Source organism: Aythya fuligula, chromosome 1 (genome assembly GCF_009819795.1).
Source record: "Aythya fuligula isolate bAytFul2 chromosome 1, bAytFul2.pri, whole genome shotgun sequence".
In the NCBI taxonomy this organism is placed as follows: Eukaryota; Metazoa; Chordata; class Aves; order Anseriformes; family Anatidae; genus Aythya; species Aythya fuligula.
This window is the reverse complement of record NC_045559.1, coordinates 7,197,718-7,217,218: the sequence shown is the minus strand read 5'-3', so window position 1 is coordinate 7,217,218 and position 19,501 is coordinate 7,197,718. Positions and strand designations below refer to the sequence as shown.

Genomic DNA, 19,501 nt, shown 5'->3' with positions numbered 1-19,501 from the left:
CAGCGGCAAAATTCCTGCTGACTTCAGGGGGAGCCTGAATTTCACCCTCTGTATTTCCACAGCCCCTAATTTAACGGGGCCTTTTTCTCAGCCGGGGAGTGGGATGTGCCCCCGTAATACAAATCGTGGTGTTTATAAAACGCCGCTCATGGAACATGACAAAGAACAGAGCTGCTGCCCAGGAAAGCTTCCAGCTGCAAGGCACCGCCGGGTAAATTGCAGGGGAAAATAACAGCGGACAGGTACCATCGAGGCTGGAGAAGAGCAGCGTGTGGGGATTGGGGCTGCAGCGTTTCAGGGAGCAGCTGTTTCTCAGGAGCTCTCTGAAGGAGGAAAAGCAAAAGGCTGGGCAAGCCCAGCGAGGCTACTGCAAGCATGTGGGTGGTAAATAAACTGTCCGAGGCTGTAAACAGTCAGGCTGAGCCTCGAGTGAAATATTGCAGGCTTTGTGGAAACTCTTAACAACCAGGATTTCTAATGAAAATCTTGACAGACTTTCAACCACACAATTGTTCCAGGGGGTTGCAATAAAAAAGGTGAAGCTCATAACGTTTGGGGCTGCCAGTTTGCCCCCCTTGACAGATTGAACTTTCGCTGCTCGATTCCCAGGCTGAAATGTTGCCGGGCTGATATCGCCCCCGCTCCTCAAACATTTGCTGTGCGTCTTTCAAACAGCACGCAGGGGCCGAGGGCAAACAGCACGCACTTGGCTTCATCTTTTGGAGCACCTCCGACCTCAATGCAGGCACTGGGCTCACAGCTCTCTCTCTCTCTTCTCTCGCCAGGGGACACTTGAACTGGCTGCAGCTGGACCGCAGGGTGCTGGAGCATGACTTCCCCAAGAAGTCAGGACCGGTTGTTTTGTACTTTTGTGTCAGGTAAGTGCATGACAGCAAACCCTTCCCACGAATTACAGCTCATTCCCTAGGAGCCACCTGCATGGAGAGCACTCTTTTCCTCGCTTGCTTCCATCCATTTCCCCTGGATTGTGCCCGGACTGTGCGTTATTATGTCAGGGGCTAAATTAATCCCAGTATGACCTGTACTTACCTTCTGGGCTCAACCACGCCATCGTGCAATGGGTTATCTGAAAATATCAAATGGTGGCAATTTCTGGCAACCAGTTGGCTTCCGCGTGTGTATGTAACATATTCATAGACCGGATTCAACCAGACTAGAAAGATTTTAATGAAGAATTTACCAGTTTGGGAGAATTTCTCTTCACCTATGAATTTTGCAGCAGCTGTTAGGAGATGCTAGAAAGCAGTCGGTGCTCTTGTGCACACAGCATCTTTGCCTCCAAGGGAGATACTTTCTGAGAAGACAAATTTGCTCTTGCAGCCCTAAAACAACCCGAGAGAGGCTGGGGGTTGGGCTGGCATATGTAGGAAATTAAGTCGGGGGGGGGGCTGACTTACTTTTAATGCACAGTTCATGTCTAGAGCTAGGCAGTGCAGTGTAACTGTGTCGTCTTCTGTTAGCCTTTCCGCTCCAGTGTTAGATTACATCTGACATCACCCTCATTCATTTCATAGTACCCATAAAAAATGAAGACTTACTTTGGAGTTTCTTCCCCTGAGTGCAGCTTTTTTTCCCTGCGCGGTGATTGTCATTCATTTAACTTCAATTACGAGGGAGGATTCTCCAAAGAGCCTCTTTGTTCGGTTACGTCCCCATCTTTAGTGGTGGATTTATCTTAGGACAGATCAAGGCTGCACACAGCCCCATGACTCCAGAACTGGTCTGCTCTCTGCCACGAGAAGAGGTTGCTCTATTACATTTTGGGTACTTCAAACCGTAAGGATAGATCCAGAGCTGAATATTTCCAGCGTATGCGATCCAGACCCACCTGTGCTTAGAACCACATAAAGCTGATGGTGCTTTTCTGCAGAAATATGAGAGTGTTGGGCCAATTCAAACAAATAAACAAAACAAAACAAATAAACAAACACCACAGGCACCCATTTATTGAACATCTTACCTAGGGGCCAAATTGAGGAGTCTGTGGAGGGGCAGGGATCCCGTGGAAAGCAAGGAAATCTCTGACTGAGCAAGAGCTAAGTGCAGATTTCAGGAGTGGAGCCAGTGAAAGCTGCTCATATTCATTTCAAAGACCACTCAACGAGCATAAATATTGCCATCTGTATTGTTTTATGAGAGTTGGCAGCAGAGTGGAGACAAGTCATTCTAGCAGGATCTTAGCCAAGAGACATTTTAGAAGTATGGATCCATTCAACAGTTAGTAACTGAGTGAACTCTCCTGTTCCGGAATCGTAATCCATAGGGGAAACCCATGGGGGAAAAGTCAGCATTCGGTGGCTGAAAAGAGTGTGAAAAAACACACCAAGTTTGGACTTAAACTCTTATTTTTGATAGTAATGACTGGATTGTCACACGTTTTGGAATGGGCTGGAAGGCCAGATGCCTCATGAGTTAGGAATGGGCATTAACTGACTGTGATTTCAGTTGCCATGTGGATGTCAGATGCTAGAAAGACACTGAAAAAGCTTCCCAGCGTGTAGCAAGTTCCCATGTCCATCCCCAAATCTGAGCTGAGCCGCAAGCAACTGGAGGAGAAACTGTCTCCAGGCAGCTGGCAGAAGTTGGCGAGACCCCACGCGTCTGTTACCCAGCGGCATGAGTTCAGGCTTGGGAACTAATGCAAGGGCTGAAGGAAGGGTTGTGAAGAGACCTGCCCATAGGCAGGGCTGTATTTTGGTAGCCTAGAGGTGCACAGGGGCTTCCAGAGCCACCCATATGCTCTAAATGTGCGTTTACACGTAGGGAAGCATGACTTTTTAAGCAAAGGTTTCTTGGAAGAAGGACGCTGCAGATAGGAAATTTCACAAGCTTTACAGCGTGAAATCCTCCTCCTTTATTCAAATCTCTGTAGCATCATTGAAGCTTTGTCTTTTGCCCTACATTTCCTTGGGGTGTGACGTTGTTGAGCAGTGACGTCCCGTGTCGTTACTCTCTTCTGTAATCAGAGACCAAAAATCAAAGAAGGAGGAATTTGTAGGGACGTCCTTAGCATTAGTTCAGAGGGAATGGTTACGGCACCTGGACACATGCAGAACTAACTGTAGACTCTGTCTTTAGGTTGTCACCTCTGGAGCTTTCCACTGAGAACAACGTAGGTATCTCAGAAGAGATCAGAATTGCTTGGGCAGCTGTGAACAGCCCCGTGGCAGTTCTTGTGCAATATTATTTTATGAGACTCTTTGCCAACAGCCACTTAAACAGTGCTAAAGCCACGCACGACAGTGAGAGGGAGAGTCCCGTGTCTCCGAGGGGAGGTGGGACGTCTGGCGATGTTAGTTCTCGTCTTTGAAGTCGCTTCTTGGGTGGCTTCCTAAAGCCCTGGCCACTTGGTGGTGGGGGAAACTCACTGCCTGCCTCCGAGGGTTTACAGAGCAGATAAACCAAGGCGGATGAGAGTCACGGCTGAAGTCCAGGAGAAGCAAAGGACAGAGGGGAAGGAAGGATTGCTTGGCTGTTTTGAGACCAGAAGAGGACAGTGAAATTGTATCTGACAACACGAGCTGCACAGCAAAAGGCAGGAACCTAAGGAAAGTGTGGAGAGCAAAGCAGCGAGGAGGTCAGAGGAAAACAGAGCTGGCAGGGGGTCGGGTAAATGCCTTTCTGCTTTCAGCAGGGAAGGGAGCATTCAGCTCTCGTTCACATAGGCAGGGAAAAAAAAGGCAAAGTCACTCCCTTTGTGTAAATCCCTGAAGTGAGGGAGGACCAGAGCGCAGACAGGCTGTTTGTTCACGGAAAGCAAAGCTGGCCCAGCTTTGCAGTGAATTCTCCTCCTCAAACAATGGCCTGGTGGGATTAGCGATCCTTAGCTAGGGAACCACCAGCATGAGCCTGATCTCTTTATCTCCTGGGTGTTTGTCCTGCTGTTAATTTATATGAACAAGCTCAGCAAATAACATTCACTTCAGCGGTGGATCTTCTCCCAGGAACGAGCACGCCCGTTCTCAGGGCAGCTCCACCAGCCAAACGGTGACAGCACGCTGCAGAAGTCGTCACGCTGAATCAGAGCATCCCCCACGTGGAAAGGCTTTTCTTACAGAAAGGCACTGAAAAAAAGAATGTGAAATAAATCCTCAGTGCTCAAATACGCCGTGGGGCAGGGTTTGTCTCTATGGCCCCGTGGTGTCCCCCCAGAGGAATGCCTGTGTCCAGCAAGGTCTGGCACTTGTTCACATGCACCAGCTAGGCTGAAGCCAGCAGGAGAGCTGCAGGGGCTCAGGGCTCAATATCTCAGGGCTCAATATTGAGGCCAGATCCTCTGCCAGGTTACCACAGTTACTACGGAACGAAGTGGCCCTAAATAGGAGGCCAGCACTGAAACACGGGGTGCACAGCTCATGTGTGTCAATGCTTTCTTTAGGAACATAGCTGGGTGTGCACCCGTTGTGGCCCTGGCCTCAGCCAGGTGGGACACACGTCTGAGGTGGGACTCAGCACACCAAACCCGAGATGTTTTCCACGTAGATTGCTCTGTGTCGGGGCTAATTACCACAGCCTCTCTGTGCCATCACTGGAAAGAAGCAGGCACTTTTCAGGAACAATTCATCTGACCTGATTCTCAACGACTGCTGTGGAAGTGGCAGGCTGAAAGAGCTGCCTCCTTCCTCTGATCCCAGACCCCTGCTCAGATGTAGGACACACACCGTAGCTTCCTCTTTTCACCTGATCAATCCCCTCTGTGTGCTTTATGTGCAGCCTGTAAATTTGGATTCTTTCAAAGCCAGTTGGCCCAGCCAGAGCTGAGAAGACGTTCCCTGTAGATCCGTGTAGATGCAGAGTTTTGCCTGGCTACCTGAACGGAATTGGACCAGATTTCAGCTGCTAATGAGGCCTCGGGCTATTTTAGTTCTTCACACTCCTTTATACCCATTTTTTAAAACAGCATCCTGTTCGAAAAGAAAAAGAAAAGGCGCTCTAGATCACTTGGAAACAGCCAGCCCTGGAAGGAAGGAAGAAGGTGGCTGCCAGTATCAATTGTTCACAGGGATGGACTTGCTGATAACTTGCTGCAGAGGTTCATTGCTGCCTCCCCCGCTGCCCAGAGGACACAACCGGGGTGCGGTTTCACAGCACGGCACCTGCACTTTGCCCAAACCACTCACACCACGATCCCAGCACGCCCCGGCGTGTGTGTGCCATTCCCTTCCAGTCGGCTTCGCCTGTCTCCGGGAAATTAGATTAGGGGGTGGTGATGACAGCAGCCTGCTGGGGCAGGGAGAGACGAACAGAACCGCACTAAATTAACCAGAGCAATTTATTTGTCTCGCACGTAACGGGCTGTGCTTCTCCACCCATGGTCTTCCTCACCGGAGAGGGGTTTGCGGCACTCCACCGCCTTGCTCCTCGGCAAGGAGGGCAGTGCTGGACCCCACTTTGCCACGGGACTTCATCATCCCAGGAGAGTTCAGAGAAGTGCCCTGTGATGTTCAGCACCTTGGGGTGCTCCGTGCTCATCCCTGTGCCTTGCTCTCACCTCTTTGAGCTCCTTCTCTCTTTACCAGCACAGAGATGGTAACTCTGAGCTCCCGGACAGTTTATGCTATGTATAAGTGGAGACAAAGAGCATTTGAGTTTCTCACTTGCATTTCTCCAGCTCCACGCACTGCTGGGATACTGTAAAAACAGCAAAAATCAGAACATGAAATCTGCAAAACCAACCCAGCCCAACCAGGCTGCTTTCGGGGCTTCCCCAAAAAACCCCGGTGAAGCAGTGCCAGAACCCATATCTCTTTGTGAAGCACTCTTCAGGCTGGTTGGTGTGTGCAAGCAAAGGGGGGAGATCTCAAAAGCCAGCAACCCTGCGACCCCCCTCCTCCCACCCAGCCGTAGGATATAAATACAGCCGCTCAGCCCTTGTTTGTGCTGGAGGACAAGGCTCCCCGCAGACAATTTACTGCCGCCTCCTCGGGGTGGCCCCCTGCTCCGTTCACTGGGAGGGAGGTGTAATAAATCGCCTGCGGGGAGGCTGAGCTCCTCGGAGCCTCTTTAGAGACACGAGAAACTTGTGTCCAGTCGGAAGATTTACTCGTGTGAAAAGTGACCTCTGCTTGAGGAAGGGAACTAATGGGGCTCTGCTACTTAGCGCACAGCTCCGAGCTGAGCCATCCATTACGCACACGTCTTAATAGCAGCCTGGCTCTCGGGTCCCATAACATTATTCCCCTTTTTCTGCTTAACGGGGAATATGTTTGTATAAGCGGGCTGTGCTTAGAAAAGGGGCGAAGTTGTTTTTCCTCCGCACTCGGCCACCTGAGGGGGAAGGAAATCAGTATGCACAAAACGTGCTGGCTGCAGCCACGTTTTGAGTGTGTTGACGCTGGCAGCGTTGTCTTGTCTAATTTGGGGAAGCATTGAGACGGCGCGGTGGGTGCTATGCAAAAATGATGGATGCTGTCAGTGTAACATTTGTACCTCATTTGGATCGAGGAGCAACAGCTATGGCAATGCCCACACAGAGCTTCTCCAGCTGGGTCAAAGCCGTGCAGGCACCGCTTCCATTTTCGTTGCAATTTGTGCGTTTATTCCTTACACCCGTGGGTGTGATCTGCTGTCACTGGCGAAGCAAGCAGAGAGGATCACGGAGCACTCAGAGAGCCAGGCTTGAGCTCAGGAGAGAGGAGAAATCCCCTGGTGGCTGAGGGAGAGGGGCTCTCAGCTCACACCTGGGGCAGAGAACCCCATCGCTCCAGGCCAAGAGGAGCAGTGATAGCCTTTTTGTGCAGAGCTGCGCTTTCCTGGCCAGCTAAACTCCCCGGGACTTTTCAGGGTGAAGCCATTTGCAAAATAGATTGAGCTGGCTGCTTCTTTTGTGGTCTTGTCAGGCCTTTCCTTCTCTATGTTGATGCTGGAGCACACAGTGGTTTGCAGAGATTCCCAGATGTGGAGCCTGGAAAACAGCTGGAGCCCAATGTATTCCAAAGCAGATCACTTGGGTTTTTGTACCTGGAGAAGGGGAAGCACAGGAATGAGCAAATATCTCATGGTTTTCCGTCTTTCTGTAATCACATTCACCTCCAGGGTTTGTAGCTTCTGTGCAACGAGGCAGGAGTCGACACAGGTCTCTTGCTGCATCCCGTCCCCCGCACCCCGATTGCTGGTGCAGAGCAAGGGGAGCGCAGCGTGGCACAAGCACAGGGGACAGAGCACGGCACCAGAACCAAAATTAATGCAAAGAGGATGTAAATGGGGCTTTTTGCTGTCTCCAATTTTCATTCCTGGCTGATGACTTAACAGGCCAGCTATTTAACCGCTGCCTGCTTTAGATGTCAGTGCGCAAAGTGCTCACCTATAGCTGTTAGCAAAGAGGGCTGCAACAGAAAAGGAGCTCTGCAGCCTGAGCTGCTCCAAACGCTCATTTAGCACGAGACCCTGGCCATAATGACGTCTGCATTTAAGTCCATTACACTGACGGGTGTGATTATTCTTCCCCTGGTTAGCAAATGGCCTCATATTTTTCAAATTATCCTCCGAGGTTTTAAATGACATAGTGGGGGATAATGAGCCAGACCCCGGGGTGGGTGAGGCAGGAAAGGGGTCTTCTCCTTTTAGCCATCGCTGTGTAATCATGAAATAAGAGACAGCCCAGGGTCTGCTGGCAGCTCTGTCCTGCATCCAGCTGGGAAGGCCCACGGAGTGCCCATCGCCATCATTTCCCTTGGGTCCTACTGCATTTCCCACCTCGGGCAGGAGGAAGCCCTGGAGAAGGTGACGGCACAACGACACCAAAATCGTTTTGCTTCATTTTGACATTTTCTGTGACAACTGGCTTTCCCCTTTATTTTCCTTTCTCATGGAAAAAAAAAAAAAATATATATATATATATATATATATATATATATATATTAGCAAGGGAAAGAAGAGTTGCTTGAGGTTCTTATTCTGTTTTATTTTATTTTTTTTCCTTTTCATAGGAGGCCCAAGAGAGGTGTTTTGTCTCCCTGCCCAGGTGCAGTGTCACGGGGCTGGAAGGAAAGGAATCCCTTTTGCCAACGCTGTGCACTCAGCTCCTGCCCCTTAACAAAGGCAGGAGCCCTCCCACAAATCACTCCCACCCCGTTATCAGTCCCGGTCACCTTGACCAGCAGCCTCAGTGCCATCCTCAGCCTCCCCATCGCTGCCGGGCACTGCTCACTCTCTCACCCAGCTGCCTCCTCTGCCTCTGGGGCCACCCTCAGCCTTCCTCTGAGTACATCTTCCTCATTTTAAGGTGTTTCTTTTTGGTGGAAAAAAAAAAAAAAAAAAAAGGGGGTTGTTATTGGATAAAAGCCTTTTACGCCAGCTGTCACCGGAGTCAAACTTCAGAGGAGCTAGGATGATTTCGCTGCCCCAGGGCAGATCCACGTGAGATAGATAAGACATCCATTTGCTGTGGTCATGCTTTGAAATATCATTGTGTTTAAGGCCACGGTGAAATACTGTTATCTTTTGGCATGTTCTACTCGGAAATAAATACACTGGCTCGTGATCTCAGATCTTACAACTGTAAGTTGGGAATTACACTGCCCAGAGCCTGGTCCCTGCGAGGTGATAGATGTCCAGGTTCTGGTTGATGGGATGTGTCCAGGGCTGTGGTAGGAGCGATGCTAAATAGTTTTTATTTTACCCTTTCTTTTGCTGTGTGGAAACGGGGAGCGCTGGTCAATCCAGCTCTGCTGCTAAAGCAAGAGAGCATCACACTTGTCTTGCTTTGATGGTGAGTCAAGGCTTGGGCATTTCTATCTGCTACAAGTCAAAGGTGAGCATCCATGAAGTGCAAGGGGGAAATTACAGCAATACCAATTTCCCATCACCCAAGGATCAGGAGTTTCCACAGTTGCTTCTCACAAGCACCGCTGCATAACCGCCTGTTGTTGGCTGGCTGCGGTGGGAATCTCCATTCATCGCGGCATCAAGCTGTGTCAGAGCGAGTTGCCAGTTAACCAACACTTCGTGCAGAGCCATCTGATCAGCACAAGGCTCGTCCTCGCAGCTGGAAGACGGAGATGTCTCTGATGCTGCAGCTTCTGAAGTCTTCCAAGATGCTTTCTGCCGTCTTCGTTGTTATCTTCCTGCCGCTGAGAGGGAGCACGCAAGATAGGCACTCTGTGTCCATTACCCAGCATAATATTCCCTGGTCCATTTAATTAATGGTTAGAAAATAGATTGGATGAATTATAAGTGACTGGTGCTAAGGGAGGAGAGGGGGGAAGATGAGGGGAAACTCAGAAATAGACTAACTTTGACCGATCTCCCTTCTTTACGTTTGAAACCTTTTCCAAACTGATTTCTCTGGTTTTAACACACATAGTCTTGGGGAGGTTTAACCCTTCTTGCAGGCACCTCATTTCTCAAAGCAACAGTTGCTGGCTATCAGGGAACTTCCCGTAGGAGCCGTTTGAGGCAAAGCTGTTTGCTGGTTGCATTCTCAGCACCGCAGGTAGCTGAGTTAAGGCGTCAGACACACGGTACCGTCTGCATCTCTGTCCAGCCCGTCCTTATTTCCTGGATATATCAGCTTCAGAGCACATGGAGGAATGCTGCTCCCCGGGGAGTCCTCGACAGAAACCTAATAGCTGCCCCTCCGTGCAATAGGAATGGGCTGATAATCTTAATAGGCAAAACAGACGCAGGGGGTCAAAGGAGGGAGGAGTATTTTCCAAACTCGACACAACAGCCCCGAACAGCTACATGATTTGCTGAAGGTCACGAAGGAAACCTGTGTCAGAGTCAGGAATTTAACCCAGATCTCTGGCTTGGTTCATTGCCTTAGCAGCTGGAGCTTTCTTCCTGCTTCCTTAGGCACTGCCATGGGTCGTTTTAAACCGCGGTGCATTTGGAAGAGGTGGTAACAGGAGGAGGTCTGACAGATTCACAATCAGTGCGAAAAAAAACAACACGGGACTTTCAGGCTGTGAATTCAAAGCAGCCTGCTCCAGTTCGGGTTTTCTGAGCTTGCCACACAGCAAATCCCCTAAGACTTCTCTCCGTAAATCTGTTTTCTTTTAAGTAGCAACAATTTCCTGGTGCACATGCTTTGTATTTGCCTGGGTGCATGTGTGAGAGCCAGTAGCTCCCCTGCACTCTCTCCACACCGGAGATCACTCGAGAATTGTGTTTTCTTGTTGAAGATGAAGTATCATGTGCAGGCTCTGTGCTAGGAGAGACTCAATTTTGTACAGAAAATGATCTGGGCATGTGTCTATGTGAAAAGCCTTAGGAAAGAGCCGTGCAGCAGAAAGAAAATGCAATATTGCCCTCTAGTGATGATGAGGATGGTCTCATTTGATCCGCTGATGAAACAAAAAAGTGTGTTTCTGCTAACCTTCACTGGGACTTGAAAATAGAGTAAATGTTCCCTCTTTTTTCTGACCCTGGAATTAAAGATCTGACCATCACCTGCTTCAAGGACAGCAGGTGAAACCCAGGGGAAGCCAAATAAATAAATACATAAAGTTGAATTTTTATGCTTGATGGTTCCTATGTTCAAATGTTTTCTTTTTTATTTTCCTTTTAAAAAAAATTCTCATTTGAACTGCTCTGGAGGGGGAGGAGGATGCGTAATTGCAGGAGCATCTCAGCAGATAAACATAAAAAGCTCAAAATATTTCATTCGAGTATGTAGTTGGCTGTACTTGTCAGGAAATAAACTGTTTTGAAGGGTCTTCAGAAGACACCTAGGAGCACTACAAAGCTTTGACCTTTAGCCCTGAGAAGGTTACATTTAAGGCCCTCAATTCTGCAAACAACTGAACACAGACAATCCCTTTAATGCTTGTGTGAAGCCCCAAGAGTTTCAGCAGGTCTCATAGCTTCACTCCCAGACAGCGGGGTCACGGAGTAAGATTTCTCTGTAACTGGACTCCGCATCTCTACCCAGATTTCTAAGGTATCTGTTGTTTTTTTTTAAGTTCCTAATACAGACAGCATTTCCCTGGCACCTTCCCTATTCTAATTGCCTCTGACAATGCACGATAGTAGTGGAATTTATGTAAGGAACATTGCTGCCACTGTACTGAAACTTAAAGATCACTCTGAAACAGAGTGGGCAGATAGATGTATTTTTTTTCCTCAATTAAAACATGAACTAAACAAAAAAATCACCTTAATCACTACCTGAATAGGCTGTCTCTTACTACAGGAATCCTAAAAGCATACAGCATACTCATATGTAATGGTTTGATATTAAATTTGATGATATATCTTGCACTTATTTTTATCCTGGGATTTTTACCCCAAAAGGTCACAAGGCAGAATTAAGGGCTGGAGTCTATTCAAGCTGGTGGCAAAACTAGAGCTCACTGCCAAAGGATCATTCATACATACAATGAACTTCCAATGTAATTGCAAATATTTGGGGTAATCAGTCAATGCAATAGACTGGTTTTTTTGAACATGGAGGGTTTGGATTGGGCAGATTTTTACTGAGTCCTGAGAATTCATCTCACTCTGCTAAAAAATAGATTATTGTCATCCCCAGCACCACTACCCATGGTACTGTTAAATTGCGCGAGGTCCTTAACTACTGCTGGTTAATTACTCTGTAATTATAGAAGTTGCATGCTACCCACGAACAAATATATAAAAAGCCATTATGAAATGTGCCGTATGAAGAGCTGAAGTGGACAGAGAGGAAACACAGAAGTGGATTTCTGGCAGTGAACATTTTATGCGTGGCAGATCAACAGCATAAAAAATTGATAGGATGAGTAAAGGGGCAAAGAAAAAGTGCCAAAATGCGATGGAGAATGAAGGGGAGTTTGCAAACAAACAGAATAAAGGATTATTTAAAGTATAAAAAAAAATAAAACAAAGAGCTACTTAGAAACAAAATAAACCACTTGATGATTCAGTTGCTTCAGTATGTCTTGGGTGGTGTTGAGTGCTCATGTCCTATAGCACGCACGAGCCTCTTTCATCAACAAATGACGTCTCTGCACCAAACAAAGAAACTTCATTTTCAGTATACGCATCACAACTCCATTGACCACATCTTTTCATGTGATGAGTACGTTTTCATGTTCTGCCCTGGTTCCCCCACGTGCCTCACCTCTCTTGCTTTCCCCCTTCCAGGTTCTACATTGAAAGCATCTCCTATCTGAAGGACAATGCCACCATCGAGCTGTTTTTCTTGAACGCCAAGTCCTGCATCTACAAGGTAAAGATTCTGGGCACTCAGGATTTTGAATTTTGTCTGGAAATGAGAAAAAAAGTGAATCTCTGAAAGAGCAGTTGGCATTGTGTTGCCCCCAAACTTCCGTCCCCAAGTTATGAATCCCCTTAAAAGCTGCATGCTTGGGTTTCATCTCTGGACTTTGAGGTTCTGAGGTAAACCCCCACTCCAAATAGCTCTTGTGGTTGACAGGAGGAAATCTGCAGCTGTTAAAATGAGAAAGTGCTTGGTATTTAGAAGGAAAACTCTTGATTTTGTGCTGAAAAAGCGCCGTTCGCGCTTCCCGCCCGAAGAGGGCGGCAGCGGCTGCGCGGGCGGCGGGCGGGCGCCATCTTCTGGGCTGGGGACGGGGGAGAGGGAGGGAGTGTGGCCGGCGGTGAATAAATAAAAAGTGTGTAAATAAATGTGTTTGTGAGACTGTGTGTGTGTAAGGAAAGTGTGAGTTTGTGTGTGTGTGTGCGAGAGGGGGGGTGAGCACCTGAAGAGTGCTTACCACGTGTGACGACGTGTGTGTGTGTGACAGGAACTTTGTGAGATTTTGTGTCTGCAGGAGGGTGAGTGTGGAAGTGTGAGGGATGTATATGAATCTGTGTGTGTAAAAGTGTGACTTGTTAGGGAGGTATATGAGCCTGTGTGTGTGAGTGTGACTGGGAGTTTGTTGGTTGGGAGAGTGAGCGTGTGAGTGTGTTTGTGAGTGAGCGTGGGGCGGTGCCTGTGTACGGAGGACCACATTGTACAGGAGCAAGCCAGCACGGAGAAATGTTTTTTTGTGCCAAAAATAGTCCTGGCGAAAACACCAGCCTGTTGTCACCAGGACGGTAACTCAGAGCTACCCTTTGCAAGGCTGTGTGCTGGAGATAAGGGTTCCTGGCACAGCCTTCCTCCACCACCCTGCAGCAGCAGGGTTGGCTTCTGTGCCACAAGCCAAACATGCAGGTCCAAAAGGAAGGGTCCAAAAAATAACCGGGTCCAAATAATAACCAGGTCCAAGAGTTGCTACAGCGCAGGCTTGGCTGCATATGACTTTGCATATGGGAGAGATTTTATGGCAGCTAGGATTCTCTGGAAGGATCCCTCATCCCTGTGCTGGTAGGGGCCATTCCTCATAACTCCGCTCTGTCTGGAAGGAGGAGAAATCTGTAGTCAGAGAGTGATCGTGTCCCACAACCCTGAACATGTTTTTGACAGGCTAAGTGAACTGCTTACACCAAATCTGAGGCCTCACTTCCTGATATCTGCATAGCCTAAAATGCAGGGACTAAATCTTCACATCCTAAAATGCAGGGTAAGGTGCAGGAAGCCAGAAAATACCTTTTTTTTTTTTTTTCCAGCACCAGGGAAGGGATGGAGTTGCTGAGCTGAGCTTCACAGAGCTCTGCTCTCTGGCAAGGCTGCAATGAGATGTGCTTAGTCAGCCCTCTCCAGCAGCAAGCTCAGTGAGCATCACATTTTGGTTCCCGGGGATAGTTCCTTTTTGGAGTGTTGCCAGGAAAAGCTTACGCTGTTGTTCTTTTTTTGGAGAAAGCTTAATAAGAAGACGGAAAATAGAAAAAAAAAAAAAGGAAAAAAAAAAAAAAAAAAAAAAGAGGAAAAAAGTGCCTACAGATCTAGGTTGGTCTATTTTAGTCTGACCTCTCCCAAAACCATTACTTTGCACATTCATGCTGACTGTCATCTCTGTCCAAAAATAGTCCTGCTGGATTCCCAGTCTCCCACGCGAGTCCTTCCCTGTCTGACTTCCAGCCACACTAAGCCGTGCTGTCTTATTAAAAAAGGCGCTGAATTTCAAAGTTGGTTTCAAGGTCTCTGCTCAGATGCAGAGCGAGAACCCAGCCAGCAAGGAGGGATTTAATAGGTATAGAAAGGGGGGATTCAGTGCTTGCCATCCCTACAAGTAGCAGGTCTTGCAAGTGCCTTCCTTGTCCAACAAAAGGTTTCCTCGATGGACTTCTCACAGAAGGCTTCATCCGCAGTTCCCCTACCAGGAAGGGCTGTACTGGGTATGGGATGTGTAGTAATGCTGTGTTTGTACATCAAGCCTTCCCCCATTGATTCTGACGGCACACACCCTCAAATACAGGACTGCTCATGTTGGGAGAGAAGAAAACTGTGGCCTGTTTAGAGTTGGTCCTGTTTAGCTGGTCCCTTGGGCTGCCAGCTGGCTCTGTGTTGGGTGCTGTGCTGCTCCTGTGGGTCATGCAACTGACCCACATACCCAAACCCTTGCACAGGGCCAGCACAGCCGATGTTGCCCAGAAAAGCCAAGCCACATTTGTACTACCAAACAGGCAGGGCTTGGCGTTGGATGCTGTCCCTCTGCCAGTCACGGCGTTTAATTAAAAGCACTCTCTGGCACGGGTGCTAACTAGCCCTGACCCGGGCATTGCTGGGGCACTGTCCAGGCATGAGCACCTGTTCCCAAGAGGCAATGCACTTGAGCTAACTCTGTTTGGGACTGGGGGAGGGAAGAAAAGTGTTTAGTCATGAGCTTTACTCTGCCGTGTACCCTTAGGGCCAGAGAATGGGCCCTGGCCCACTCTACCTACTAGTACAGACTTGCCACAATATGAAGATGTGGTTGTAGGGGCTGGTTCATCCCCGCATCAAGGAGAGTGAAGACCAAGCACTCTGGTTCTCCACATCACCATTTGCTGTGGGACATGCCCAAATGTCCCAGCCTGGCCCCGTCTGCATCTGTATCGTGCACCGGCTGCTTCCCTTGGCACAGGCAGACGGTGGTGCAGGTGCCTGTGTGAATCACGGGGAAGGTGTGTTCATCGCCTGTAGCAGAGCTGGGCTTCACTCCCCGGGGAGTCATCGTGCAGGAGGGGAGGGAAGTGCTTGTTTTAAAAAGCTGGCACCGGTGGAAGCCAAGGACACCTGGATCTTACCCTCTGTTTTGTTCTCTTTGTTTTGGATTTTGCCAGATACGAAGCAACGCGATTGTGGCTTGTAAATGAGGTGCGGCCCTGACTTGGCTGGAGCACAGATCACAGCCGTGATCTATATTTAGATAACTCGCTTCTTGCCAGATGAAATAAAATATTAAAAACAGCAGTTTAAATAAACACAACAGAAAATCCACCACAGGAGTAAGCTGAGCAGGGACCCGCTGTATGTGGCCACACCGGAGACCTAGTTGCATAATTGACGCCTAAGCATTATCCAAGTAAAAGCTCACTGTCTTCCCAAAAAACAACACTTGGCCATGGGATCAATGCTCCTGCCACCCAGCCCAAGCATTTTTGGTGTCTGCATCCCACACGTTTAGATGAAGCAGTGCACAGGCCCCTGTGACCTGCCTCAGACACAGCAGAAGAACCCTGAAGGGATCAGATAGGGCCCTCAGTGTCCTTGTGACCCTGGTGTCCAAGCAAAATGCTCACAATTTCACCTGACCCTCCAAAATTACTTTTGTCAGGGGCCAGGTCCTATAGAGTGAAGATCTGCCAAAATGGATTCCCCAGGCTACGTTTCAGTAAATGATAAATGAAAATAAAAATGACCCTGCTCCTCTCCCTTCCACCTGCCTTCTCCTACCTCCTCCTAAGGAATCCCTTCATGCCACATCCAGTTATGCTCCATTTTCCAGGCCATCACACTGAATATTTGTCTTTCTCTGCATAAGAGCGAGCAGGTTCAGCTTCACTTTGGTCTCCAGGAGCACAAGGACTGCTTTGAAGCCTCGCCAGAGAAAACTGGCACCACGTGCTTCACCCAGCAGTAGGAGATGCACGGTCATGTAGGAGCTCAGACTCACTGAACTCTCTTTTTTTTTGTTTTCTTCACCCTTCAAGGAACTCATCGAGGTTGACAGTGAAGTGGTGTTTGAACTAGCTGCCTACATCTTGCAGGTAAGCACCAGCCTTCTCTTGCTTGATGCTTCCTCATGTGCATTGAGTCTTTTGACTTGTAACATCCAGAATGGCTGGACAGAAGCACGGAGACTCCCCAACTTTCAGGAGTCTCAGAGTCCCTGTGAACCAAAAGGGGAGATTCCTCCGTGTGGCTGAGATTTGGATGCATGCAGCCCTCAGCTCCTGACAGGTGTGCATTGAGAACAACCTTAAGACTTAAAGACTTTTCAGCAGATCAGCTGTGAAAGTCATCTTTACACAGCTTTTCCATCAATTATACCAACACAAAATCAGTACAGAAGGCTCTCGAACCAGAACACTCCACATGTGAAGCAGATGCTGCTGCCCAGCACTTTGCTCACATAAATACATATTATGCTGTGTTAACATGGACCACCACAACCCTTGGGGTATGATGCAAAGTCTGAGAAAATCTAAGTGAGGAATGAGATTCCTGGGTGAAATCTGTATCCAGTGGGTAGACTTCACTCCACTGACTTTAGCTGCATTTGTTTTCCCAGTGAAATTTGTCCCTCTGATGATCCCCGTAACCTTACGTACATACAACTGTCTGTATTTTCCAGCGTGGGCAGGAGGGCTTAAAGATTTTCCAAAAACACTCCTCCAGAAACAAATATTATCTTTGCGTTTCCCTCTTCAGGAAGAGGGGAAGGGTCAGAGAACGAGTTACCAGCGGGGTTTGGTATATATCTGGTTCACAAAGAGGAACCTTCTCAGGATAGTGGAGGTGGGGATTTTTTTTAGTGAAAGATCACATTTATGAGCATGGCTGTGGGAGCAGCTCAGAAATAATTGTCAGATGATTCTTGTTCCCCTTTCTTTGTGTAGATTTTATGTTTTTTTCCCATCAGCCTGAAGCTGTGTGGCTCCATGTAAGCAGACGAGGCACCTCACCAGACGGCACTAATAAATAACAACACTTTGCACTTCCATGGCACTTTCGTGTTAAAGGAAGCAATTAATGCGTAGGGATTTGAATCTTCATTAAGATCATTTTATGTGACAAAAATGGAGCGAGAGAGTCAGGACGGGGGACTCAATTAAAAGCACATTACAGCAATTGCATACTGGCTGTTGGGGGAATAGACATCAAACAACAGGCTTATTGTGAGAAGCAGCAATAGGGTTATGAATCTATTGTCTGCTCACCCTAATGAATAACGTGAGCGCTTAGTAATTGTACGCCCAGAGCCAGATCTGCCGCTGTAACCCTTGCTGCTGCCATTGTTTCTCCTCACAAACACAGGATGTTGCGTGTATTCCTGTAGTAGTTTGATGTGTAACTTCATGAAAACAGTCCAAAACAAGCCACACCTCTGCTGGCTGTAACCAGAAATTACTACAGCCCGTGTTTGTGACGGGATCCCTGCAAAACAAGGTGGATCACACAGTGTTTGGTCTTACTCCTCACTGCAGCATTTAGGTCAAAGGGCTGAAGTATGGAGAATCTACCCTCCAAAATTGTTTTCTGAATTCAGTATGCCCATCCCTGTGCGGGCCAGGGCATATCCTTTGGTTTTTACTCAGTGTTGTACTATAATCATGATACGTTCAAGGATTCCTTCCTATGAACCACAGGAGAGCTTGTCTGCCCTTCAGTTTGCTTAGAGGGAGATGGGAAGATACTAAAGGACCGTCAGAACTCAAGTGCAGCCTTATTTCAAATTGTTGTGGTACCAGAACAAATTAAAGTACCACCAAAGCTCTGAACTTTACCCCAGCCTCAGGACTGCAGCACCACTGGACATGGGCTGACAGGTTTTGCGGGTGGATGTACAAAACCTGAATGCAAAACTCGGTCCTCTTGGCAGCGGAAACTCCCTCACTGCAGAAATTCCATCACTGACTAGTCCCCAAGTACATTACTGCACTACGCTTTGTGTGTAGCTGTCAGCAAATTAGATGCTTAACATATTTCATATGAAATGTATAAGGTCCATGGAAAATGCAAAAGGTGTATTACATTTATTGAAGAGGGAGCTCACTAGGTTTTGAGGGTGTGCCAGATAGCCAATAAGACAGATACTGATCTAACTATTGAAGTGGAACATGACCCAACCCTTTAGCATCAGGCTGTAATTCTAATAAAAAATATCTAGATAAAGGAGCTAAATACTCCCCCAAACACCCAGCAAGGAGTTAGGGAATCTTGAGTCTTGCATCCCCTTGAAAATTGAGAGGGAGCTTTCTGAAAATCTGCTTAATAGGAAATGCCAAGACTACTTTTAAAAAGAGTCAGGGGGTTCTCAGTTCTCAAAACCACCGAGACTTCAGAGATCTTCTAGTAATACATCATCCGTGTTGACCAAAATAATTACTTATTTACTAGCATTATTTCCTGTGGCTTCTTGGGTATCCACCAGCAGGATGAGGACTCATTTGTCCACTGTATTAGGCAAACCCTTTGCTTGTTAATCTAACCAGCTCACCACATGTGGCATGGCACTTGACAGCAGAGACTGGTTCCAGAAAATACATAAGGAGTCAGTTACAACAGGAAATTGCTGCTAAATGAATTTTGCAAATGGAAAAACTTGAACAGTAGTTTTCTTTTTTCCTTCTTTTTTTTTTTTTTTCTTATTTTTGATGACTTAACTTATTTGTATCCCTCATTTTGCAGGAGGCAAAGGGAGATTTTTCAAGGTAGGTGACCTTAAAAGTTTTTCTGTCGTTGTGTGTTGTGGGAATGAATCTGATGAAATCACCGTGTGAGTGATGTGACTGAGCTGTAGGTGTGTAGCAACAGGAATGCATCGCCAGCATAGACATTGGGTTTCCTTAAACCATTTCTTCACAAAACACAGCCTTTGACCAGACCATGGCCTTGCAAACAGCATTGTTTGCGTCTTTGTTGACAAGTCTCTTTATATGCCTACGAAGTTCAGGAAATAGACTAGTCTTCAGAAGGAAATTACTAAGGAAATGACTCTGCAATCACTGGTATATCACAGATCTAGCCAGGGGTAACATTAAAATTCCATCACTAATTGATATTTCAGCTTGAATTTGGACTCGGTCCTCAAAATCAGAATTTAAATGACTTCTAAATTTAAATTTAAATAACTTCTGCCATCCCTTCATCCAAATCTTTAGAAGTGCTGTAAGATATTCAAAGAGGTGAGTGTGGTTGGTGTTTCGGGGGACTATTAATGAAATGCCCAAGAATTTTCATTCAAGTTGACAATGTTTGTCAGCTCTGCATTAGTAGCACCCAAAGGTCAGATGGCTGTTTGATGCCACATGTGAGAAATATGAAAGTTCCTCGTCCGAAGCCTGGGACAACCGTCTGTGCTAAGCACTTCACATATATCATTATTCCATATATTAATTTTGCTGACCTAAAACTGAGTGCAGCTGGGAGACCACAATATCACTGAAGTTGGTTTCAGAGGAAAAACAAAACAAAACAAAACCCCAAAAAATATTGTGAATAGGA

At 47.4% G+C, this 19,501-nt stretch overlaps 1 protein-coding gene across 6 annotated transcripts in view; it reads left to right on the top strand.

The window, feature by feature from the left end:
* Positions 1-19,501, top strand: part of FRMD4A (FERM domain containing 4A) — a 267,652-nt gene that overhangs the window by 179,512 nt on the left and 68,639 nt on the right. For all 6 annotated transcript variants that reach the window (XM_032183289.1, XM_032183296.1, XM_032183283.1 and 3 more), the window contains exons 4-7: positions 786-878; positions 12,088-12,172; positions 15,985-16,041; positions 18,686-18,708. In XM_032183289.1, the coding sequence (XP_032039180.1) occupies positions 786-878; positions 12,088-12,172; positions 15,985-16,041; positions 18,686-18,708 (258 nt within the window). The remainder of the gene's footprint in view (positions 1-785; positions 879-12,087; positions 12,173-15,984; positions 16,042-18,685; positions 18,709-19,501) is intronic.